Here is a 26568-nt window from a genome sequence, read left to right on the forward strand (position 1 = left end):
GCGGCGGAGCCCAGCGCAGCGCCGGGGCAGCGAGGCGGCGGCGGCGGCGGCGCCCGGGGCGGCGGCGGCGGCGCTGCTCTCCGCGCCGCGCCCTGCAGGCGGAGCCGGCGGGCAGCAGGTAAGGCGGCTGCGGGGGCCGCGAGGGGGCCGCCCCGGGCCGAGCGCGGGGAGCATCTCCCGGGGAGCCGCCGGCCCGGGGGCGCGGCGGGGCCGAGCCGAGGTCACCCGCCGGCCGCGGAGCGGGGCAGCGCGGCGCGGCGCGGAGGGGGCGCGGGGCCGCCCCGAGCCAAGCCCCGCGGCCGCGGTTCCTGCCGGCTCTGCCCTTGCGTCTGTGCTTTTGTGTTTCGGGGGGCGTCTTCTTGTTTCTTGTTAATGTAAAGACCGGAGGTTGCATATTCCGCTCCCCAGAGGAATCGCTGCTCGCGTTCACATTCTCACGTGCGCTTAAAATAGCATCCTGGTGACTCGTAATTTCTTGCACCTCTTTTCCTGCTGCATCGTTTTAACAAAACCTTTCTAGATCTGTCCTACCCCCCGCTCCCTCCTCACCTGTTTCATTTGCTTTAAAGCACATATTTTTTCCAAGGGATATGCCTTTCTCAGCCATACGTGGTTTTAGGTACTGTCTCAGGTCATCTTCCACAGAAACGTGGAATCGTATTACAGCCCTCAAGAGCACGGGGGAATGGAGCCCCGACCAAGAGAAATTTGTTTAATTCTGTAAATGTGTATGTCTTAATAAATTTCAGAGAAATCTTCTGGTATTCACCTACTTATGCCCTGTTCTGCAAATGGACAAACCTTCTCTTTGGAAACGGACTTTGTTGGGAAGATGCTGTAAAGGCTCAGATTATCCCATTTTCAACAGCCGTTGATGTGTTCCTAACGTAGCCATTTTGGCATTAAACTTACTTTCTGTTGTTTTAATTCCAGATTGCCCTCAGTAAACTAAGTATTTATTATTCAGTTGGTACAAAGGATAGTCAACGTTACTTTCATTTCTCTCCCACAATAAAGTAAGTGACAGATCATCTTTTTCCATTGCAGATGATTTTAACCAGCTTTGAGGTGCCGAGGAGTGTATGCATGTTGAACATTTTTCCAAGTTCCATCTCCTCTGTCCATCTCAATAGAAGAGATGTTTGAAAGTCTATCACATTTTTTGTTATTTTTTCTCTTAGAGTAGATGGCTAATGTGTGAAGATAGTGGTGGAAAAAATAGTACACATGTGAAGGGGGAAAGTCATAGAGTTCGGTTTGGTTTTCTCATTTGTAACACAAGAAAATATTTATTTTCACTGAAAAATGTTATGAGATTTAAGGCATTAGATCAAAGCAAATTCTAAGATAAGTCATTTTTTTCTCAAGTTCAGTATGTTTCAAAGGAAACACCCTCCTTTTAAATGTGAGGAGGGGAAGTTAGTGTCTATCCAGATCCATTCAGCAAACAGTGACAAGACAAAAAGAGATTTTTGTATGGTGACTTAGACATATGTATGATCTAACTGCTAGACAGGGTTGCCTTCCAGATGGGTTAATATTTGCAGAGTACTCTGATATTTTGAAGTGCTGCATTACTTTCAGGAGGCAAAGCATGAAATGCTCTATGGGTGACAGTGCAAGTTTTTTTTTCCTTTATCTTTCAGAGTCTGGAGACTCTGCAGATCCCCATTAATTATCTCTGGCTGTTCTACATATCTTAGACAGACTATATCAGAGAGTTCTTTAATTAATCCCAGGGAGAAATATTCATCTGTGCTAGTGAACTGGATCTTTATATCTTAACCTGCCTGCCATCCCTACTGAGCCACAGGCCACCAAGGAAAACCCAGAATGATGGTCTGTTCGTATTATTTGCTTCTTAGATTTCAGTGCTCTTTCTAGAGAGCTTTTGCTTCCCCAGAAAGATTACTTACTTGTTTTCTGTGAACTTTTGGAATTTATCAGTAACTACAGCAGTGCTGTAAGTTACAGGCTTAAAGGTTCTGTGAGAGATGTAAGAGAAGGCATAGAGACTTGTGAGTAAGGAGGCAAGAAAAGGAGACATCCATTCCTTGGCATTAAATGGAGGATGGCTCCTCGTAGTACCAAATCTATCCTCTAGGAACTGAACTGAGATAACCAACTTTCACAGGTATTTTCGGCAAGGCAGTGGCGTCTAGTGTCTGTTGTGAGGATGGTCTTTGAACCAAGGATTCAAAATGCATCTTGGAGTGAATCGATTTTACTCCAGTGGTTGAAATTCAAAATGATTTAAGCTGAAAAGAAGAAAATCTTATTAACTGAAATCAATTTTAATCTTCTCTTGCATTTATACTTTCTTATTCCCACAGGAATATTCCTTTTTTTTATTGGTTAAAACATTTTGGTCTATCACTACATGTAGCCATGGCACTAAATTCAGTAAGAAGAGCGCTCTTTCTCTATGTTTTTATGTTATTCTGTAAATGTAATGTCCAGATTCTTAATTTTTATGTGTTATGAAAGAGTGTCTGATTAGACAGCAGCTGTTTTGGGGGTGTTGGAGCTTTTTGGGGTGGGCTTGTTTTCTTGTCTTACTTGCAGTATGTGTCAGCTTGCATTTGGAAGAAAATAAATCTGCATTTAAAGCCTCAGAGTCTTCATTTACATTTTTTGAAGTTAAAATCATTTTAAAAATGATAAATATTTCAAATATAAACATTTATCATTTAAATATCAAAATGCCTTATTTAGCAAAAGTATTAATAGTTTTTTCTCTTCCTGCTGCCCCCACTGGGTGTCAGCTTCTTCAAAAACTGAGAGATTAGCATTTGTCATTCTTTAGCATTTACTTTTCTATTTATAGATTGGAGAGGGGAAAACTAACTTTCATGGTTTTTTAACTTCCAGTTTGTGTCTTGGCTTTGAATAAACTAGTTAATTTTTTAAAAGATGAAAAAGAAATGCCTCATTTTCAGAAAAGGCTGCTTTTGTCAAAAGCTGATTTTGTACCTTGCCATCAATGGTTTAGATATTCAGTTGATGACATCTGCCATTCCAGTAGTTTGCCATGCTTTAAAAATTCTGGCAGCAATATGTACTGCCTGAATCTTCCTTTTAGCCTGCTGTCCTTCAGGGAGGCATGTGTATTCACCTCATTTGTCTCCTCCCATAACTCTGAATCTGTACTGGCGAAGCAGGGAAGTCTCAGGGTTATTTAATACCAACCCGTTGTGAGAAAACAGATTTCTCTGAACAGGAGAGAAACCTCAGCAGGATCCAAACAAAGAAAGTTATCCCTAGGACCAGCAGCCTTTTAGAAGGAGGGGGAAGCTGAGGAGATTTAATGAAAAGCATCTCAGTACCAGAATAAAACCTTAGGGACAAGGAAGACTTGCAGCATGGGGTTTCTCTTAGTTAGCCTACAGAGAAATCAGGGTTGCAGTCTGGCTGCCTCTGCTTTCTCAGAGCTCTGCTTTCTTGGATGCTCCAGGTTTCTCTCTCCTCTTCTGGGACACCAAGATTGCACAAAGTATGACAGCAATCACCTTTTTTCTTTAGTTATCACAAGAAATACCTGGATTGAGCCAAAGCTGATCAAGAAGCTGTAGGAATTTCTGTTTCCTTACATCTCTCCAGTATCCTGCGGATGTCCTCTGTGGCTGTTTTCCTTCCACCAGCTCTCACCAGCAAGTGAGAGCCCTTCTGTCTCATGACTTCTGATGTCCTTGTGAGATGATGTCTCCCAATCTTCAGGCACTCTGGCCAGTTGATCTGTTTAGGTACTTCCCCTCTGAAGATACTTCACTGTCAGTGATATCTCAGGGGATTCCAAACTAATTAGGAATAATCAGGATTTTACAACCTTTCATCGTTATCCTTAAGAATTTCATTCCAGCAATTAAAAAATGACAGGAGACACCAAAGACAGGTATCACACTCAAAAGCAGAGCTCGTAGTCTCACAAGATGTAGAATATCAGTATCAAACAGTTTGTAATTGTCAGATTTCCCAAATAATCACATACCTCACTGATACCTTATTAATGATACTGAAGCATTAACTTGTCTGCAATTGAAAGTACCATATTTTTTTTTTTAATACCCTGGCATCACAGACCTTTATCTGCACTTGTATCCAATTGAGAGTCCCCTGAGCCAACTAATGCCTGCTGCTAGAGAATCCATTTAAATATCTTGGATTATATTTACTATGTAATGCATTAAGCAATCTCAGGGGAATCTTCCAATTCTATGTGCATACAGTTTATCTCTTCAGCAACTGCTGGGCCACAGCCTGCTATTCTTACTCAGAGAAATCTCTGATCGGAAGCCGCTGGATATCCTGCCCAAGTAAGAACTTGAAGGTGTAGCTTTGTGACACTATTTTTCAGATAATCATCTGTTCCACATTAGGATTTAGAACTGACTGTGTTTTCTGTCAGACTGTGAATCGGCAGCTTTTTGCTCTGTGGTTTGCAGGTATTTCTATGTGTGATTTCTCACGTTGTCTGAGTAAAACACCACTTGATACTTTCACCAGCATGGAGCAGGGTAGGAAGGGAGAGGAGAGTGAGGTATGTTCAGGGATCCTCCAGGTAAGAAGGAAGGAAAAAGAGCCTCAGGTGCTAATGCTGAGTCCTAGATTTTAGTTATTTTAAGATCAGCAGGCGTCCAACATGTGTTAAAACATCCTGGCAAAAGCACTACATAGTTTCCTGAGAAAAGGAAATGGAGGTCTTGCAGTCCTTCACTGAAATAACCACTTGCAGCCAGATCTTGAGCTAACCAAGCCTGTGCTGTCTTGTGTTAGCAGAAATACTTCACACCCACCACTTCTGCTTCATGGCTCTGCGAGCTTTGGTCATAGGGATGTGCCAGTGTGTCTTATTTGTGTATGTATTTAGGTACACACTATGTAGAAAGTATATGCTGTGCACTCTGGACAGGAGACAGTGGCAAAAGGAAGTGAGGGTCTTAAAACTCTGTTTTAATGTACCGCTCTATGCTTGCTCTGTTGTTACTGTTTGCCAGGTATCAAAACGACAGTTTGGTGTATGGAGCAAGCTCCTAGTGCATCTCACAATGCTATTAAATATGAAGTCTTCACACTGAGGATATATTGGGTATTACAGTTGAGTATAATTATATAAGTACCTGAAGGGAGGGTGTCAAAGGGACGGGGCCAAACTCTTCAGTTGCCCCATGTGACAGGACAAGAGGCAAAGGGCAGAAATTGAAGCACAGGAAGTTCCGCCTGAACGTGAGGGGGAATTTCTTCCCTGTGAGAGTGACGGAGCCCTGGACCAGGTTGCCCAGAGAGGTTGTGGAGTCTCCTTCTCTGGAGATATTCAAGACCTGCCTGGATGCAACCCTGTCTAACATGTTGTAGCTGACCCTGCTGAGCGAGGAGGTTGGACTAGATGGTCTCCAGAGGTCCCTTCCAGCCTTACGGGTTCTATGATACACCAATAAAAACAGATGCCACACCTGATCGCACCCTTAAAGCACTGCTATTGGAGAAAGGATGTTGGCCTCGAAGGACTTGTGATATGACTGACTTGGTTCTGCTCTTCCTATGGTATTATGTAATCCAGCAGTGACCTGATAAATAGGCAGAAATTACAGTAGCCACTGGCTGTGTTTAAAGGTGCAGGACAACCTGCTTGCTTTGGGCAAATGCAGAAATGATGGGTAGAATAGGGGAAGGGAGAGTGCTTGTCTCTGCTTTTTTTTTCCTAGAATATTTAAGCACATTTATAAATTTCATTGAGATGTACATCTAAACTACTTGAATTGCTTTGAGAATTTCAAACCATCTCCATTTCCAGTTCATTCTCCTTTTAAAGCTATGGTTCTCTCTGGAGGCTCGCATACATGTGCCATTCATTGCAATCCTTGGCATGATATAATACATGTAAGGAAATGGATCTCATGCTTGTGGAAGCTTTGAGTCCTTTGTTTGAATTTATTTCTCTTTCACCAGTCTGGACAAAGAAGTGTGGAGACAAGGGAGACAGCGCTTCAGGCTTTTGCTGTAAAAAAAAATGTAGATCAGCAGAGTCTGGGGGTTTTGAATTAGTTGGTATGCAAGAAAAATGACTAGGCATTTTGTTTAATATAAAATACAAATGCACAGTTATTCTTGTATGCTATTTTTCAGACTTCAGTAAAGCTGATCTGCACAGCAGTTATTATCCTGTGACATTTGGGAAAGTTATGGAACAGCAGATGAAAAAAAGAACTGATTCATAAAACAGATACTCTGTAAAATGCCCTTGGCTTCTAGAAAAACTCTTTGAAAATGTCATCCAGAAACAATTTAGTGATACTTTTTGTTTGTAGGCAGGTGTTTCTCCTCGTGCCTCATACTATACTTAAACAGACATTTAATCCAGCCGCACTATGGATCACTGCCATGAGAAGTTGTTTTCCTCCCCTTCTTTAGCCATTCATTCATCTTTACTGGTAGCATCATGGTGAACCTGATGAGGGAATTCATCTGGCTGAAAATAACTTTTTAATTTCTTTTGAAATGCAAAGGATTATTTTCAGCCAGGTATCTCCCTGTCAAGTCCACCACAAGCTGCACACACACTAATATGCTTAGAGAAGGGGTGTTCTCACTTTCCCTTCTAACATCTCATTCGTCACAGCCTTTGCTATTTGCTAAATTGAAGCAACTGTGTAAAATAGTTTAAGCTATTTAATTTTGAAATGAAGAAAGAACAATAGTGTTTCTCTGTTTCAGCAGGTATGGCGAGGATGAGTATATGTGCAATTATTTCAGTATTTAAAATAGAACCAAAGCTGGCATACCTGTCTAGGGAGCCTTACTGTTCGGCCCTCTCCCACCATGAGATCTGAATTAAGTGTGTTTCTTATGTAGGTCTTGCTACATGTCTGTATATTCTTGGGCAGCGTGTCTTGCTTTGGACCTTTGTGTTCTGCCATAATGTGATTGATGGTAACAGACAGATCCGTTCCAGGCAGCTGGATATATTTGTTACCCCTTTCTTCATGCATACAATCTGCCAGCAGAAAACTCCTTTAAAAATACCAAGGGTTGGAAATGGGAGGGTGGGAGTGAGGTGAAGGGTTCCAGGGTAAAAGGAGCAGTCAAAGGAGGATTTGTGGCTGGGGAGCTCTTTTTTGAGATGGATCTCTGGGGTCTCTTCCCCACCATGGGTAACCCACAGTGCTTATAAAACACAAGTTGTTTTTGTTTCTGCAGATAATCCCTGCGTGATGTGAGTGAAGACATGGTGCCAGTCCTTCCTGCATGTTGTACATTTTATATGACTATAAAAATAAAAATTGATGCTCCTCACTGCTTACAGTCTACATTTTTTCCTCTCATGTCTGCTCTGAGCAGTCATAAAAAGGTTACTTGTGCTGCAGCAGGGATTTAAGATCAAGGATTTTATTAGCTTGCTGGAAGACTCTTCCTGCCTCTCTGCATGTAGACGGGGTAATTTCTCTTCTGTTGGCAGCAGGATCAAACATTGAAAACCAATGGAAAAACTCTTTGACCTAAATGGTGCAAGACCAAGCTTTGAGACTCCTGTTTTGTGTGTCAGAGACTAGTACTGTCATGGGAAGCGTAAGCAGCAGTAGCTTTCCTGCATAGTAACAGAAGACTGTGCTTCTAAAAATTCCTCTCTACAGTGTTTTTGCAGAGCCGCCTCCCCACAGTTTTCCATCTGTTTTCACAAGGAGATTAATATAAATTTGTTTGGCTAATAAATTGCTCCCTGTTATCTCTGAAATTTGACCATTTCTTTCCTTTACCTCCCATGGACAATTACTAGATTTCTGTCTGCCTCTGTGCTCCCAGGTGGAAGACAGTCATCGCTGATAATAGATGCACAGCTATTGCCAAGCTTCATCTTCACAGCAAGGCTTTAAGGAGTGGAGATCTCACTGCAAACATGGAAAGAGTTGGTGCTATCAAAAGCTGTGTGGAGCAAGGCTGCCAGAGCTCTCAAGACTCCCTTAGCAATATGCTGAGAGCTGGCCTCATTCTTACAGGACATTAAGAAAAAGGAAAGAGAAGGAATAAGCTTTGTTCAAACTACTGTGATTTTCTGTAAGAGCCTGTTTTTCGTTCACAACTACTGAGAAAATATTCCCAGCAAAAATCAGACTAGGGTGTGAACCTGCATGATTCACCAGTGTCCATGAGCAGTTTTGTCAACAGCTAAAGGACATAGAGCTGAGGGTAGTGTTTCTAAGGTGTTGTGTTCGGAAGGTTAGGCCTGAGTAGCAGAGAGTATTCTAGCTACTGTATTGATGGGACTGACATAGAATCGTAGAATCAGTAAGGTTGGAAGGGACCTCTGGAGATCATCTAGTCCAACCTCCCTGCTCAAGCAGGGTCAGCTAGAGCATGTTAGGGTTGCATCCAGGCAGGCCTTGAATATCTCCAGAAAAGGAGACTCCACAACCTCTCTGGGCAACTTGTTGCAGTGCTCTGTCACTCTCACAGGGAAGAAATTCCCCCTCACATTCAGGCAGAGCTTCCTGGGCTTCAATTTCTGCCCATTGCCTCTTGTCCTGTCACATGGGACAATGACATCTGAGAACGGAATAAATTTGTGTTTCATCTACCACAGGGACACAGTTCATCTCTTTGTGGTCTGGAGTGAAAACAGGTTTATGATCAGGAGGAATCTTTGTGATCTTCTAGTCTGACCACTCATCTAATACAAGTTAAAGAACTTCTTTACATTAATGCCTCTTCCAGCCCAGTACCTCTGAGTGAAGTTTTAGAAAGATACGTAGTCTGGATTTGGAAGTTTCCAGTGATAGGATAATTCTCCACAGCTCCCAGTGATGTATATCAAAGGACACCTACCACATTTGTTCAAATGCCTACCTGGTATCTACCTTGTATTTGTGTCCTTCAGCTTTTTATCTTATTGCATCCTTAGAAGATCTTTTTCACCAAGTTTTTGTTCCTGATGTAGACTGACATCAGATTTTACCTCCTTGCCTTTCAAAGAGAATAATCTGGGCTCCAGTACTTCCTTATCCAAAGGGCTAAGATTCATGAACCGGAACAATGGTTCTCAGGGTCTTGGCCCACATTGGCCACTCCCTTGCCTCTCAACAGCTCAGTTGCTAGAGAAGAAACTGCGATGACAGCCCTCCTGCCAAGGTGTTTTTTTCTAAATATAGGTGGTAACTCACAGTGACAGTAGCTGCAACAGTGGGAGTGGGAATGTCAGACCTAGCAAGGTAACTCAAGGCTCACAGATGTCTGGTCATCAGTATGCATCCTGCCTTATCTGTGAGCACGAGAACTGGACACAGATTTCCAGTAGCAATCATATCTGTGCCAAATTCAAAAATAACATTATCTTGCTCCTCCTCAAATAGTCACAGTTCACTTAGTCTTTAGCCTTTGGCATCACACTGAGACCTGACATTAGCTTATCATCTTTCGTGGCCCTTGGGCTCTCATCATGCCATGGGGAGGAAGGTTGCACTGGCCATTTTGCTTTCATTTGCATGTGAGTTTACACAAGGTCACAGCTGGATAAACTTCAAAAAAACAAAAAATGGCCAACCACAAGGCCTCTAGCTTTGAGGTTTCTTTAAATGTTACTGGCAAGTTGCTGTTTAGTTTAGCCAGATTTATCTGTCTCTTTTTCAAGGCAGTAGAGACTAAGCATGGGATTACAGCCAGAAATTTGTGGAATCTAATCCCAGCTGAATATCCATGTGTCCAGACTTGCAGAAGATCATCCTAGCAGTGATACTTTTGGCTTCTCAGTGACTCTGGACTTGCATTATTTTCACCACCTCTGGGAAACTATAGACTCTCACTGCTATCGCAGAGGCTCATAGGCTCAATCAAGTGATACTAGAATTTTGTAGAGGTAAAACATGAAGTATTACTGCTAATCCTCAAAAAAAAAAATGCTAGAGCCTCTTTGTATATCCCAGATAAGTTTATTAAAAAGACTGAATTTATTTCATAGACATTTGCCCCACAAAGGCATTTTTAAAAATATTAAATGAAAAATTGAGGTACATGGATCTCAGAGTCCTGTTAAGGTTAGAGCCAGAGTTTGCTGTCTTTGAAGTCAATGGATGGTTTGCTTTGGACCTAAAAGGGTGAAGTTGAAAGCTAAGCATTATATTTCACTGTGAAGTTTCTCGCCTATCCCATTCCTCTTTAATATTATGGTAAATGGAAAACTAGCTGTTTGCATGCTACTTCCAGATATAAAGGCCACATTCCTCAGGCAGAAAAAGTGCAAGAGTCGTTCCAAGGAGTTGCTTCTCCTGAGCTGATTTGTTTCCTTTCCTTTCACCCTTCCTCTCCCCCCACCCCCCCAACGCAAGGCATATTTCTCACAGAGACCCAAAGGGGGCAAAATTCCTGTATTGTTTTTATTCCATTCTCTTTGGAATAAAATTGGGGAATTTGGAATTTGGGATGGGAGAAGAATGTGAAGGCAGTGATCTTGAACAACCCACAAATTAAACCACACTGATATACTAGTCTAGAACACTAATCATAGTTATGCCTCTTCTTTCCTTCTTATATTGATCAACAAAAAATAGTTAAACTAAGTTGCTTCTAAGTAGTTCTAAGTACAGCATTTGACACTGCAGCAAGAAGATTGAGTAGTTAGTTTAGTATTCTGTGGAGCAATTTTCTAGTATGTCTGCAAATTCAGGCATACATTTTTTGCATGGCAGGTGTAACCTCAGATGGCAGTCTAAACAATCTGTTCCCAGCCATGTTGCAGAGCTGGCAAAGATAGATATTCCTATGCCCAGTGATTTGGAAGTAGTTTATGTTTCTGGATATGCTGTAACTTGCTTTTTAAATTTCATTATATCTGTCTTTTAATCACCAGTGAAGATTTGTTTTCTATAATGCAAGAATGTTTTCTGTAATGCAAAAAATTATCTAAATTGTCGAGTTCTTTTTTCTTTAAAGTCACACAGAGGCAGCTGGCCACAGTCTTAGGTGTTAAAGTGATGAAATTAATAGTTTTGGAGGGAGGCGTATAAATAGTTGATCTAAAGTTCTACCACAAATTTCAAAACAAACCAGCAAAACCATATTTCTGGGGGAAGAGCAGGACCACAGTGCCAAACCTAAAAATGCTCACTTTTCTTCCAGCATCTGTTCAAGTAAAACAATTTCACCAGAATTTCTTGGGCTATTAATTATGACAACAATGTTTCTTAATTTCCTGTTAAAGATATGACTCAGATATTAGGTAGAAACTTAATTCTTGGTCATGTGGGTTCTTTTAAATATGTAAATGCTCAACAGCTCCTGAGAGTTGTTAAAATGTTCCTCAGTGTGTTAATATTTGTACCTAAATACTTCATGAGTACTTGGCACAGTCAGCTTTTTAAATGTTGTGAAATCTGAGAACCATTATCTCTGCCTGTTCCAGGTTGGTGGAACAGGGCTTGTTTGCCTCAATGCATGTTCAGTCAGATCTTTTTTACTTAGGCAGCATTCCCACAGATACCAGTGTCACTTACTAATAGTTTTGCTTGAAGGAAGAGTAAAAACTGAGCCCTTAAATTTGTTTTACAGATTTGTGAAGATTTTATTTTCCTGCAAAGTCAAATGATTTTTGCTGTGATTTCAAATTCCCTCCCCAGTAAAGTCATCTTGATAGTAGTTTCAGCTTTAAGGCCTTCCTAATGCTAATTTGGAGAGGTTTGAAATGTCATTCATTCTGGCATCACTTGATTACTATTTGTAATATCCTTGTGATGGACTGTAAATCAGAACACACTCAAAATTAGGAAGGCTGGCACCAATATAGCTATTGTAATTGTTGTAATTGTTTCTAATCTAGGTCAGTCCCTTAACTACTCAATTTTTGTCTGTGGTTTCATTTTTTTCATTCTCCTGTGTTTGGGCCAAACCTATTGTCTTCTCTTTGCTGCTAGAATTGCAGAGGAATGTTAAAATCAACCAATAAGCTGTGCTTGTTTAATCTCTTTTTGTAAATGTTAATATTATTTCATCTTAGAGTATCTTTTCTTTCTTATATTTAAAATTAGAAGTTAGGAATCAGGGTTAGATGATATTACAAAAACATGTATCTGTATATTAAAACTGATGTACAAGACAGTAATAAAGATCTTACACAACAGTTAAAACAGATGGAAGTGAGCATTTACAGGAAAGCTCTGGCAATATTTTCTATTTGGTGTGAAATAGACACTGTCTTTTTCCGCCTTCTCTCTCATTTTAGGCTGGAAATGGAGTGCATAGTTTGGATGTCAGCAGTGAGGCACCTTCATGAAATAAAGCATTCCTGGAACCATTAGATATCAATGATTTCTAAGTGTAGGAACTGGTAGATTGGAAACGTGCCAAAAGATGCCAAGTGAGATGCTTGAGAGCAATAGTGGGATGGAGGAGACAGTGCAGAAAGAAAACAAGCCTGGAACCCACAGCCCACGCCGTGGCTCCTTGAGGAGGGCTGTGGCAACAACTGTCACCTTTGATGGAGAAGCTACTATGGACCGGAGGAAAAAGAAGAAGAAAGAGTCCCGTCCTGAGTCAATAATAGTATATCGGTCGGAGAATGAGAATAAGGTGGAAGAAGAGCAGGCAGATGAAGAAGGAGAGGAGAGGAGCTCCGAGGAAGGCTCCAAGTTCCTGGGTCATTCCATGGCGGATGGTATGTATGCCTGAGAACATCCCCTTTCCGTAGACAAGTCACTGCCCACCAAGACAGTGCAGGAAAAAAAGGTTTGAGCTCTTGCTGCCATTTTAAAGGTTCAGAAAAGGTATAAATGTGTATAAGGGGTATAAATGTGAATGCACACTCCTGGTCCTTCAGCCACAACAAAATATCTGAGTCTAGAATTCTAAGTCCAATCCTAATGCTTCTTTGCTGGCTTCCTGTTTTTATGGGCCACTTCAAATGGCCCAGCCTCACTAGAAAAGCCTCTGAAGACTGCCTTCCAGGCTAGTCAGAATTAAGTCCAGGAGAAAGAATACTTCAGTCCCACTGAGCTTGTGCTCAGTACCACTGCAGGGGCCATCTAAGTCAATGTCACCTGGAAGCTAAGGCAGTCTGTGACACAGACACACATGGTATGGCACACATCCCAACACTTTCCTTCCTGGTGCCTTTCTTGACCTATTAGAATGAAAATTAATTTGGATTGAGATATATTGCAAACTTAAAGTGGAATAATAGCTATTCTAGAATAACTCCATGGGTGGATATGCTTATTCCATAACAAGAGTCATTTTTGTTTTTAACTAATTCATCCCAAGTATCCATGCTATTCAGGAAGTAATCTGTGAGGAGACCAGCTTACTTTCTTGTAAGCCTCTTCAGCCCTTTCTTTTAACATACTGTCCCCAGTGAAGGTGCTAGAGTTTTGATTTTTGCCATCTAGAATTCCTGTCTTCTCCCTTATTAGCTTTTCTTCCATTTTCTTTTGTGATATCTTCTTTATATTGCACTGTTTTTTTGCGTCCCATCCTTTTTGTATTGCTGAATACAATATAACTCCCTCTGTACTATCTGATTCTGTTCATGGCCTTTAGGAACTTATAAAAAATGTTCTGCACCAAAAAAAGATCTAATGTTGATAAGCTTATCTGTATTTGTAGGTGTCTGGAGTATGCCTTTAGACAGTCGATATGTCACCTTGACTGGAACAATCACCAGGGGAAAGAAGAAGGGTCAGATGGTGGACATCCATGTAACACTAACGGATAAAGAGCTGCAGGAACTTGCTAAGTCAAAGGAACCTCCTAAAGAGGACATACCTGAGAAGAAAAAGACATGTGATGTTGGGCTGGACAGAGGCCCCCATATCATCCTCTGGACCATTATCTGCCTCCCCATCATTTTTGTAATGTCCTTTGTGGTTTCTTTCTACTATGGAACCATTACATGGTATAACATCTTCTTGGTGTACAATGAAGAGAGGACCTTCTGGCACAAAATCACATTTTGTCCCTTTTTGATCATCTTCTATCCAATTATAATCATGGTTTTATCTTTTTCCCTAGGCCTGTACTCAGCTGTGACCCAGGTAACATGGTCCTTTGGGGACTGGTGGCATGCTGTCAGGGATATGGAGAAGGGCTTCTGTGGCTGGCTCTGCAGCAAGCTAGGTTTGGAAGATTGCTCTCCGTACAGCATTGTCGAGCTGCTAGATTCTGATAATATCTCAGGTAGTCTCTCTGGCAAGAGTTCTGCACAGGGGGTTGAGACTTCGGCAGTCTGAGCCTTTGTCCTGGCTGACTCTTTTGGTCATAAGCAAGTGGTTTCATCTAGAAAATAACTGATTTTTTATACATAAATATATTTAAACAAAAACATAAAGAAGATAAAATATTGGGCTCAGAGTGCCCTTTAAATGTGACAGAATGCAAGTATGCTAGCTGTTTGTGGTCTGAGTGGGGAGGTGCATGGCTCTCCAATGACTTGTCATCTGTTTTAGCTAATTACAACTTTGTAGAATAGTGAGAAAATCCAGATCCATGGGGCTGGGCCTGTATGTGGGATGGCAGGTATATAAGCTGAAAAGCCTGCTTCTGTAAAGTTATTCTTAAGAAATAGAAGATAACAGTGAACTGTAGACCCACTGAAAATAAGACTCTACTCAGGAGATGAATTTTAGGAGACAGGAACTCATTCAGAGTTGTAGGCTAAGTTGCAATGTGTGCAGTATTCCTGCAGTTTTCCTAGCTGGCAAAACTTTTTCAGCTATTCAGACAAATGAACAAACCTTCCAGGTGGGCTAACTGCTGAGACAGTGTCAGAGTTTGAAAGATAGCCTACTACAATACTTGTGCCCAGGATTTGTGTAGCTCCTGATAAAAGCACACGACATACACTGACCTGAAATGCATCCATCACATGATCAAAGTTTAGGGCTTGCTCTGTAATGCAGTGTGTGGGAATGTAATTGTGTGGCAGATATGTCACCAAGAACCTCAGGTTGCAGCAGGTGCACATGTATGTGATTAGGATGTATCTGCATTTGATCTTGGTAAGTGCATTCACAGGAAGGAATGGGCTTCAGGAGTCTTCAGCAAGAGAACAACCAAGAGCCTACAGTCAGAGCAGCTACAATATAAGTAAGAAACATTTACTCTGAGGAGGGCTGGTCAGTTTGAATGTCACTGCCATTTATATGTAGACTGGTGGCATGTCTATTTAAGGTTGTGGATTTGTGCTTGGGACTGGAAAGTCTCACTGAAATGGTTGTTTTTCAAGTTGCCCTTATGGAAGAGATGCTGAATTACTCTTTCAGAATGGGGATGTCCCTGAGCCCACATCTGTTACTGCAAGTGCAAACTGCATTAATTTCTCAACTCTGGAAATATCCCCTCACTCATTTCCTGCTTAATTATGTGGAAGAGCAATGGATTATACTTCCTCCTCTGATCATGTCTCAATGTCTCATTTTTATAATTGGTTTTCCAATTTTGGAACTTTGCATGGTGTCTCTAGCCAGGCTGAGGTGGCCCCCATAGGCTGGAGAAATTTTAGTTGTCTATTTACAAAATTACTAGCAGAAAAGTTGTGGTTTTTTTTTTTGGGGGGGGGGGGGGATTGGCATTGCACTATTGGGTTTAGGGGCCTAACGAGGGCACATGAGGAAGTCTAGAGAGATGTATAATAGACCGTAATGAGGACTGAGTTACAAATGTTTGAAACATCCATAATTTTGAGTGCTGTAGTTCAGCTGGTGCTGCTAGGAAGTCTGGCTCTGCCCCCAACCCAGAACAGCCCACTGTTTGCATGCGTGTAGGTAGATAATTCATAGTGTGCAGTCAGTATAGGCTGCGCAGTCATTCATGTCTATATAGGTGTTTCACTTCCCCAGTCTCCCTATCAGAGGGGGAGCTGCCCTCATTTTAGGATGTTAAAATGAAACATGCAGAAACTGGATTTCACAGGAACTCAAGCTTTTGTTGCATTTCAAGGATGATCTCAAGGTTAGACTGACTGGCTGTCCAGGTGTCCCAGGACGTTTGGGAACCTGTGATGTATAAACAAGTCTGTCTGATGCTGTATGCCTGATGTTGAGAAATAAGTAAAGTCCCTGCTGCATGTTTGGTCTGTCCCATTCTAGGAGGTCCATCTAAAGCTGCCTCTTAGCACTGGTTTGAGAATTGACAGTGTGAACAGTATGCAGGTCGAATACTGAGAGCAGGCTCGGTCTTATTGTTGAGAATGCAGATGTGTCCCTGGGCACAGATACAGCTAGGCTGTGTTTGGCACTTCCTGATGCATCAGGCTCAGTTTTTACTGGCCGAGTCTTTAAAGGTCATGGCTCACTTCCAGTAAAGAGAAAGAAGACCACACCCCAACCTCTGAGGCAATAGCAGGTAATTCAGTGGGGTTCAAAGAAGCTGACATGTGCCACTGGAACCAATTCAAGCAAAGAAATGCCTTTCACAGGACTGTTTCAATCAAGGAGTTTGGTTTGCCTCTGAATTAATAGAGAACCTGAAGATAAACAATCCCAGTTCTGGCAGTCTATACTAACCCAGTGCAGCAACTCTGCTTAATTTCCTCCCCAGTGAAAGAGTAGGTGCCCATAAGGCTGGAGAGTGGGAAGAAGTGATGTTTAATAAAGCTCTGGGTAGGAAGGCCCATTGGCAAGTCTTCTGACTCTTTGCCGAGAGGTATGCAGCATGAGAAAGGAGGGGATTTGTGCACCTTGGACCGAACACGTGGCAAACAAGTTGCTTTAGGGGAAGGATGGATGCTGGCAAATGTGCATTACTGCAGAGAGAGAAGAGCCCAATTCAGCTGTCATTGCCAAGCAGCGGCTGACCAAGGTTAGAGGAAAGACTGGAGTCAGTAGCACAAAGCCTTCAGCTTATAAAGGGCTTGAATTACAAATACTAGCTATTTACAGAATACAGCCATGTGAAATGTCTGCTGAGCTGTCAGGATTGCAAAGAGCTTGCTATAGCAGAGCCAAAACCAAATCTGTGCCTCTTACTGCTATGTAAACATAAAGAAAGAGAAGTTGCATTACTCCTCCTCTGCCATGGCAGCTATGCTTCTGGGTATACTGAAACTGCTTGGAGGCTGCCTTTTGGGTGATATACTGGAACAATCCATCATATGTTTTCTACTTCTCTACACTTAACCAAGCTTGCCTTTGTTCCTGATGAAGTCAGGATGCTCTGCCACTGATTTTGATGGGGGCAGATTTGAGCTTGGGGTTAGTTCTGGTGCTATTTGTTTAAAAAAAAAATCACTCCAACTTTTCTCAAAACAGCTCTGGATAGCTTCCTCTCTTGCTTGTTGTTCCCCACTGCTGTTTGCCTGCTGCAAAATATAGAATCATAATCACTTGCTGTAATAGGAAAAAAGAACAAGTTTTTCTTATTCTACCCTTGCTTTCAGAAACTCACAGATAATTTCTGTGCCACTGTCAAACTGCAGGGAATTCTAGTAATTCTGATTGTTGAGTGTGTTTCTGGCTTCTCTAGTCTGGATTTTTTTTTTTTTTTAAGTAAAGACAGTGTGTTTGCCGATTGTTATTTTTAATTGCATTCCCTCTTCCCATCCTTGCTGGCCTGGGTGGAGAATAAAGATGTATCCTGCTTTAGAAGAGCATTGCTGTCATGCTTCTGCTTAACTTTTGTTAAAAACAATGCCATGAGATAGATACTGCCATTCTCTGCTGATAATTGATTACAAATCAACTCTCTTTGGAGAACGAGTTTGCAGTGTGTATGAAATGGTTCCGTTTTACCTCTTGTTAACTTGTGCATATACAGAACTATCATATCTCTGAAGTCTGGGTTGTTCTTTGTTTTTGCTTTATAGCACACAAATGAATACTTTTCGATTTAATTTCACTCATTAGGTATCTGTTTGGTTTTTAGCCCCAAGAATCTGTAGGGAAGGATACAATTCCATACCAAAATAGGAAGTGCATTTAACTCTGCAAATATGGTCTTGTGTGTCTTTGGCTTGGTTCTGCTATTCACAGCTGTGCTGGGAAGATTTCTTACAGCCCCTAAGTACTCCAGAATTGTCTCTGTTTTGAACATTTAAAAGATAAATCCACCAATAAAGTTCTCTCTTTGAGTCATGTAAATATTAATACCCTTGATGCTTTCCCATGCAGACTTTCTACAGTCATACACTCCTGCTAGCATATACCAAACACTTACCTGACTTTTATTTCTTCTAAACAGGAGACATGAATCTTTGGAAAACCCCGTATGAAATCCCTAGCCGAGGTATTTCTGAGGCACAGCCTCAGTATAACAGATCTTTGAGCTGAAAGGCTACCTGAATGTCTTAAAACAAATTCAGGTGACTTCATCAAACTAGCAGTGCCATATCCAACACAACAGCTGGAAATACTAGGAAAAATGCTCTTGGTATGATACCCGCTGCAAAACATCACCAAGGGAATAGAATTCCTTGCATGACAGATGTATATTGTGGAATTCCTACATCCAGTTAAGTTAGCCTGACAAAGGACATTAAACTTACTGGCGTGGCAGAATGGGATTGAGGTAATGGAGCAAGAGAATTAAATCATTAGCCTTTGAGGCTCTCACCTTTTAAGTAAAGGGACACAATTTTATACTATTATGGTTTCCATCAAGGTGATGTTAAACTTGAAGACCTTTACACCAAGCAATATGTGTCTGTATGACTACACCATGTATTCCCCAGGGAGTGAAGAAGGTGCTAATTCTGCCTGTTGATTTGCCCATCCTATTTCTTTAAGAATAGAAGGAGTCACAGAATTAACCATGCCTTTGACCGCAGTTAGTCTCTTGAATTCACCCTTAGAAACTGCCAGGCCTGTGAATTGAAATCTGAGGCTGAGATTCTGCAATTCCTCACTCTGAGGCTACCAGCAGGGGTTGCTCCATAGATCCCACAGCGATCACCTCCACAGATACCTTTCAGAAACTGCAACCAGGAGGTAAGCACAGCCACTCCAAGCCATTTTTCCACACTGAAGCATGTATTTACACCAATGTTTAAGAGAGACAATGAGGATGCTCCTGTTCCTGTCCTCTGATGGACACCATTTTGCTCAAAGCTAATGCAAGCCCTTTTCATCTCAGGCAGTGAATCGTCTGTGGCACCAGTGTCCTTTCTGCTTCTTTCCAAACATTTGTTGATGTGGGAGCAGTCAAAAGATTAATCCAGGTTCATTTCTGAAGTTAAACAGTCCATTTGAAATCATTCCCTGAATGCAAATGTGAACTCAGAAAGACATGAGAGAGGCTGAAGCAAATTCAGACCTGTTCCAAATAAAACTATCCATAGAAGGGGGCTAATCTACTTGGAAATGTAACTTCTCAATTAATCTGGTGAATTAGAAAGGTCATCACATAGATGAAGCCTTGCCTGCATTAACCACTAAAGCATGATCTCTGTTCTAATAGGCAGCCACTTAATGATGAGGCAGAGCTTATGGGTGTGATTTTGTCTAGTAACAGGGTATTTTGCCATGGGGTTCAGAAGGCTCCCTAAGTGTCCTTTCACATAGCTGTGTGAAGAGCAATTGCATTTGAAAGGCAGTCCAAAGAAACAAGCTTGAGGGCCTCTCATGGATCCCCCTGGGTCACCCAATTCCATTACCTTTCAGTCTCCCTAATTTCTTGCCATTATGTTGTAGCTGAAGCCTGTCAGAATGCATTAAAATAAAGGGTAAGTCAGAGTCAGGCCAGCAACATGTTTGCCTCTTATAAATAGTCTTGGTTTTAGTGAGCTAAAACACAAAACCTTCACTAAAAAGAAAAACAGTAGCAAAAATCTATTGTTTACATCCACTGAAATTCGGTATGCCATGGATGAATTTAACCTAGAGTCCTCTCAGATATACACAGTTTCTGCCCAAATGTGATCTCTCCATCTGTACGGCTCTTTTTTTTCAAGCATTTGTTTTCACCTAGAAGTTTAACTTCATAAGATAAAAAATATGCCTACTTAATTCGATAACATGTTCTCCTTGGCAAATAGGATAAAAATCCACCTCCCAGGAAAAATGCTCCCTCAGGGTTTGGTTTACTATAAGTTTCTTCATCAGTAACGTACATTAAAACCAATATGTTTTTTGACTATCTTCATATGTTTGCCAAATTCCTTTTGCTACTACAGTGATGAGATAGGTGAGTCAACTATCTCTATTAAAAAATAAGAGCAAATTCACTCACTATGATGTAACACAAATATAGCTTAATTAATTCTAGCCCAGTTGTCTGAATCACCTGCAGTTGTGATCCTAACAACCCCAAATATTTAAAGTAAACTGAATGGTTTTTACACAATGCTGGGCACAAATCCAACAGTTTCTGGGGAAATCTACCTAGGCCAGCAGTCTTTCTTTCTAAGGCCCATTACTTGTTCTTGACTACGAAAGTATCAGATTCTAATTTTTAAAATATATGTGTAGTAAGCTGTCCATATAATTACAGGCAATTACTAGTATATCTATCCATCATAACAGAGATTTTCATTAACATCTTAACCATCAAAAATTGTGCACAGAATTAATAAACACAAGTAATTTCATACAGACTTCACTAGTTTATTCAAACAAGCTCCCCTGTGACTTCAGAAATGAGCAGAAGTAAGTCTTAGTATCTCTATATAGTAAAAAAAAAAAAAACTACTGTAATACAGTAGGCTGTATCATCCGAGGGCACATGTAGTGTCATTCCTAAATGACATCTCAGGTCTCACCTAATATATGTCAGTAGAGTTACTCTTCAGTGACCAAAAGCAAATAATAGTAGTGACTCCTCTACAGTGCAATTACACACTGCTGAGGCAGTGAATGCTAATATTTAAACAGCCTCTAAGACAAGAGTTTCGCTTGGTGGTTGTAACTTTATCCAGCCTTGCTATTAGAGCAGGATTGCTCTGAAGCTCCATTTTCCCTCTAAAATCAAGTCTCTTTTGATGGCTGTGTTTGCCATTTATTTCAATAGAACATTATACAAATCTGAACATCTGCCTTGTCTAGTAAAAAAAAAAAAAAAAGAAGTCAGCATTTGTCATCCTACCTACTTCCCCGAGAAATTCCTGCAAAAAGTAACTGACGAGGAAAATATAAAATTATTCTTCCCCTACCCCTTCATTTGACACTGTCACATATCTGTTAGTGTCATGATTTAGCAACAATTTACATAAATAAAAACAAACTTAAGTAATTCTTCCCTCCTCAAACAGCAGCTCTTTGCTCCCTCCTTCACACTGCTGCTTTGTAAACCAACAGCTCAAGCTGTACAAACTTGGAACTCATACAAATTAAAAGATTTTTAAGGTGAGATCCTGTCCTCCATGTTCACAGTGCTCCATTTAAAGGTGCATTAAGGTAGATGTTTCTTTAAATATCCAAACTTCCACCTTTTCAGCTTTATTTCAGTCTGCTTCCAAGTGCAGGCAGACAAATGGGGATTTAAAATGGGCTCCTCTCTTCCTGCTTGGAAAAGGCCTCGGTCAGCGGCTGAGGTTCAATCAGATGCAGACTCTCTCTCTCCAGTGTGATGGATAAGGAACAAATCCCTGTGCTATGGTGATTAAACTGCATGACTAGCCAGAGCGTGTGTATGTGCGTGTGTGTGTGCGCGCGTGCATTCATGCGTGGGGGGGAGGTTGGAAAGGATACTAAAGGCTTGTACTTATGCATCCACAAAGCAAATGCTTCACAGAATGAGTTATCTTTGCTTTGTTGTCCAGAACAACCCCATTAAATGGGAGCATTTTCCAGAGACACAGAAAATGCAGCTGGATTACTAATGGCAACAAATAAAAACTTGTTGCACAGAGTGAAGTTAGATAAAGATTGTGAAACTGAGAGCATGTGGAGAACAAGATAGATGAGATTTTGCTTCTGAGATAATTCAGTCTGAAATAGGAGTAGCTAATATGAGACTTCTAGGCTAAATGTTGTTCTTTTTTGTTATGTCCTAAAACATAGCCTGTGTTTCCCCCCAAGGTGCCGTTTCATTTCATTGGTGTCAGCTCTGTATTTATTACCTCTTCCTAAAATTTAACTTTTTTCAAATACTCTATTTGATACACTTCTGCTGGATTTTTGCTATCTCAAATGCAACTAATTTGGACATGAACACTCAGGTGCTCTCCAGGACCCTGGTGCTCTGGAATTCAATCTGACCAGACCATTTCTATAAATTATAAAGAAAATCAAACCCTAAACTGCTGACATTCCTCTAGAATGTAGCAAAGAAATCCTATGTTGTAACATATTTAACAGTTAATCCAGAAAAGTCTGCTAGAGTTATTTCTAGAGTAGAAACATGTCAGGTTTTCAGTTACTTAACAACAGGAAATATTTCACTTCTCATGATACCATGCCAAGTAAGCATCTCATAGTCTCCTTCAGAAATCCTCTCGCTAATCCAGGGATTTAGAACTCATGAAAACATCATCCTAAGCAGAAACCCAGATTAATAGATTTTAAATGTAGAAAGAATTTTTAAAATCTACCTTCCAAAAAAGAGCTATGTAAAAATACAAATAAAACAAAAATATTTGTTGCTATTGCCTGACTTCTGTCGTACCTTTATGCAGAAATTGCTTTGCTGGGTGCATGCTGCCTAATTCTGCAGGTGGTAGTGCTTCATCTAAGTGACTGTGATCATGTTGCCATCCAGTGGCAGAACTGAAATTTGAAGGAAAAAACCCTCTTCAATGTTTTTTTTTTTCCTGTCTTATGAAAGCATCTAAAAGAACAGTTTGAACATCGTGAAGGTACAATGGCAAATACTAAGAAGTTGCATCATGCTAATTTTATACATACCTATATAAAATTACCTCCTATATTCCTTATGGGTATGCATTCTGAAGCAACCTTTAATCATGGGAGTACATGCTATTCTTCTGGTGTGCCAACCTTATTTAGTGGAGACACAGGAAAGTATTTAACAAGCAGTCAATCCAGTATTTTGTTTTACCATAGTTCATTCAAAGTATGGCCAAAGGCCATTTTACCATAGATTGTTCAAAGCAGTACCCCAATAACATATGGCACTGTAGCATCTAAGTAAGTGCTTCATAAATACTAATAAATTTATTTTTGCCATAGAATGTGACATAAATGTTGATGTCCCTGAGCTCACATGTGGAAATAAAGGCACAAGGACTTTAAAACCTAGAAACATGTACTAAGTCTCAATGCCCCCTTTGAAATGCCTTGCAGCTGATTTTTCAGAATACTTAGCAGAATAAGGTATTTTCTGTGTGGAAAGAGAAGCTCCTTTCATGAGCACCTGTGAGTATTCAGTACTTGTTTAGATTTTCAGAATTTTTCTGACTGGTATCTCAAACCGAGCACTAGAAAATGCGGCCCACATAAATAGCACCCAGTGGCAAGAGACTTAGATTTAAGCAGTTGTAAATCAGAACACTGGCAATCTGCTGAATGAAAAGAGACAATTTAATTCAAGAATCATATAGTTACCATAATCATAAGAATTTTCTCTCTTTTCCTGGCTTTGCTCTCTTTACACCTTCCAATTTCTCTAACAAGAGATTAAGAAATTAAGAGTCTTATGCTGCTTCATTGTACAGCCTTGGTTTGGTCCTAGAACATGGACTATTCTATGTATTGAAAGAAGGGCATCATGGGACAAGAAAGTACATGCTCCTATAATTAAAGTTGTATTAAAATAGACACAAAATATATATAGATATGTGCATATGTCTATATGTAGACACAGTGTGTTTGGTTACAGAAGAAGCTTCAACTACAGAACTTACTTTTGGAGTTGGACTCTACAACTTTATTGACAAATTATTTTCGTAAAGAAGTAATGAGAAGATTAAAAAAAATAAAAGCTGACTAGCTGAAATTCCATCATATAGACAGATGATTTCATTACATCCTAGAAGCCATATGGGTCATCAGCTGAACTGAAACATTGGGACAGCACAGGCTTCTGCCACTTGAGCTAATTAAATGATAATTGACAGCTACAGAAGATAGTTTATAAAGGTTAGCTGTGATCAGGTAGCAAAACAGTTAACAGTAGCAGCAAAAAATAACAATTCAAGAAAAAGAGTAAGTAAGAGTGTGCTTAACTAAAAGTAGTATTTTCAAATCACCCGAGCCAAGTGAATTTCAGCCAAGACAAACAGAAAACTGCTAAAGTAATCTCAGCAGCAATAACCATTTTCCTTGAAAAGATGGGTGAGATTACAGAGATCAGAAAAGCACAAATACAACATCTACTTTTAAAGGGATAGGAGAGAGGAATGCAAAGATGTTTAAGAAGTTACGTACCACTTATACTCCCTTCAGTTCCTCGAGAACAGTAAAACAAATAAATTAAACCTTTTATAGGTGCTCAGAAAATAATAAGGAAATAAGTAAAGATTTTTTAAAAAATAAATGGTGTCAAATCAACCTAATTTTCTTATGTGACAATGTAACAGAGTTTTTTTTTTTGGGGGGGGGGAATGAAAAGAGCATGTTATCTGCCTGATAAGACTTTGATGCTGTTTGAAATGACATTCTCATAAGCAGGCTAGGAAACTGTCACCTTTTTTTGAAGTGACTGCAGAAGTGGCTAGAACACTGTATACAAAGAGCAGCTTGTAATGGCCATAGTCACCATGATAAGGCTGTACTTAGTGGTTATTCCCAGAGGTGTCCACCTTGGGCCAAGCACAATTCATTAGTGAGTAGACTAAAGACAAGTTATGTTTGTGAAATCTGAGAGCACCATCAAATTGAAAGGGATGGTAAGCACAGTGGTAGATAAGACTAAAAATAAAAATAGACTTGAGAAAATTAAGAAATGGTCTGAAAGAAAAATAAGACAATTTGTTAGAGACCAGTGTATAGTTCTATTAATCAGGTAGAGTTAACTCTGAAATTAGGTAGAAGAACTACTGGACAAGCAGCAATTCTGCACAACAGTATCTGGGTGTTACAAAAGACAGCAATTCTGAGTCCCTGATGGTGTGAAAAGGCAAATATTGTGCTGGGGAAGGGGAGTGTAAGCAGAGTTGACTTGTGACTTCATCCTTTCCCTTTTTGTGGCACCTATTAGGCCTCTGCTGAAGTATTGTACCTACTGGAGGTTTTCTCCCTTCCTGAGAGATGTTGTTGAACTGAATAGTTCAGAGAAGAGGAAAGGGGCCGGTCAGAGGAAAAGAGGAGCAGCTGGGGTGAGGGCAGCAAGGAACAAAAGAGACAGTGACAGTCTTTTGAAAGAGGAAAGAAGAACTGTGAACACGGAGACCTCACAGTTTCTCAGCCTTATGCAGAAAGATTTGTGGAGCTATTTCTGAAGTAATCCCTGTCTCCTCTGTGGTGGTTTGGGGCTAGGACTTGTGTGTGTGTTTTGCTTTGAAGTAGTTCGTGTATCAGCAGTGATCCATCCATCTACCAGTTTGTGAGGCCCTCAAATGTATCTGGTATGACATACTCTTAAACAATACATTCTCTTAACTTAATATACTTTGTGTTCTTCTACATTTTCAGGTGAGGTTGAATAGTGTGGTATAATCCTTGCTACTTAGCTTCGTTAAATACTCCTAGTGCAATAGTTCCCATATGTTTCCAAGTACAATCATTTACTTTCAATGCATGAGCTGAACCAAGAATGGACTGGGCAGGTATCTCAACAGATGGGAACTGTTAAATCCAAAGAAATATATAAACACACACACTTTTAAGAGTTTTTTAAAGGCACAGTTCTGTGATGTACCAAGTATCTGAGTCATATTCAGCTAGAGGACAAGTCTAGCAGACTTGCAGCAGAATTACAGCTGATCCTCAAAGCCAAGAACCAGTTTTGCTTTAGAGTGAAACCAGAATATCAGTGTTTGAGATCTTTCCCACAGGCATATTCCACAGAAGCAACTAGGCAAAGACAGTGTGTTATACTTGCACCTCCTGTGAGGACCGTCAGGAATCACTAAACAGAGAGAGTAAATACTTTTGTTGGTCTGCTGCACAATCTTGGCTTGTACTTGCAAGCAGGTGCTTGGAAAGATCTCTTGGGAGAAGACTACTGTGCATACCTTGTGCTACTACATGAAGTCCAATGCAGGAAGGCACTAACAGATGTGTTTCTAAGCCCTACTTTGCTTTGGGTGCCAATTCCCTGTTTGCTTTGTCTTTCAGCTTGCTGCCAAGCTCATTTTAGTACAAATACAAAGCTGTTTGGTGTCACAGTATCCATTTCCCTTTCCACTAGACATGTATCCAAAGTTTTACCCTGTATACAATTGCTCCAAGAGAGGGAAAGAGGTAAAGTGGTGTTTTTGCTTTTACATTGAAGCCATTCACATTTGCTCACAGCTGCATAAGCAGCTAGGTCCCGGCTGTAACTCTCTGGATAGTACATTCCTCCTCGTAACAAAACAGAGGAGCCATTTTCTTTGCTGTCTTGTAAAGGCAATTGAGTCAAGTTAAACACAAGGCAGGCCCCTCATAGCTATTAACCTGAGACTGTACTCATTCAAGGCAAGCTTAGTTTTGAGGTAGAGCAGAAGGTAACTAAAAAAAGAAGTAAGCAGAGAAATGAGTAAGAAACTCACAGGGGCTGAGATCTGACTCACTTTGTTGCAGATGAGGTTACAGCTGATCATTCTGGATAGCTGAGTCCATA

At 40.6% G+C, this 26568-nt stretch overlaps 1 protein-coding gene across 1 annotated transcript; it reads left to right on the top strand.

Annotated features, from left to right (window-relative positions):
• Positions 1–46: 46 nt before the first annotated feature.
• Positions 47–15506, top strand: TMEM169 (transmembrane protein 169). The gene is made up of 3 exons (XM_062578862.1): positions 47–118; positions 12203–12634; positions 13582–15506. Exons 2-3 carry the CDS (start codon positions 12331–12333, stop codon positions 14202–14204), a joined length of 927 nt encoding a protein of 308 aa, XP_062434846.1. The 5' UTR covers positions 47–118; positions 12203–12330; the 3' UTR covers positions 14205–15506.
• Positions 15507–26568: the final 11062 nt, after the last annotated feature.

This window comes from Rhea pennata, chromosome 6 (genome assembly GCF_028389875.1).
Source record: "Rhea pennata isolate bPtePen1 chromosome 6, bPtePen1.pri, whole genome shotgun sequence".
NCBI classification, from domain to species: domain Eukaryota; kingdom Metazoa; phylum Chordata; class Aves; order Rheiformes; family Rheidae; genus Rhea; species Rhea pennata.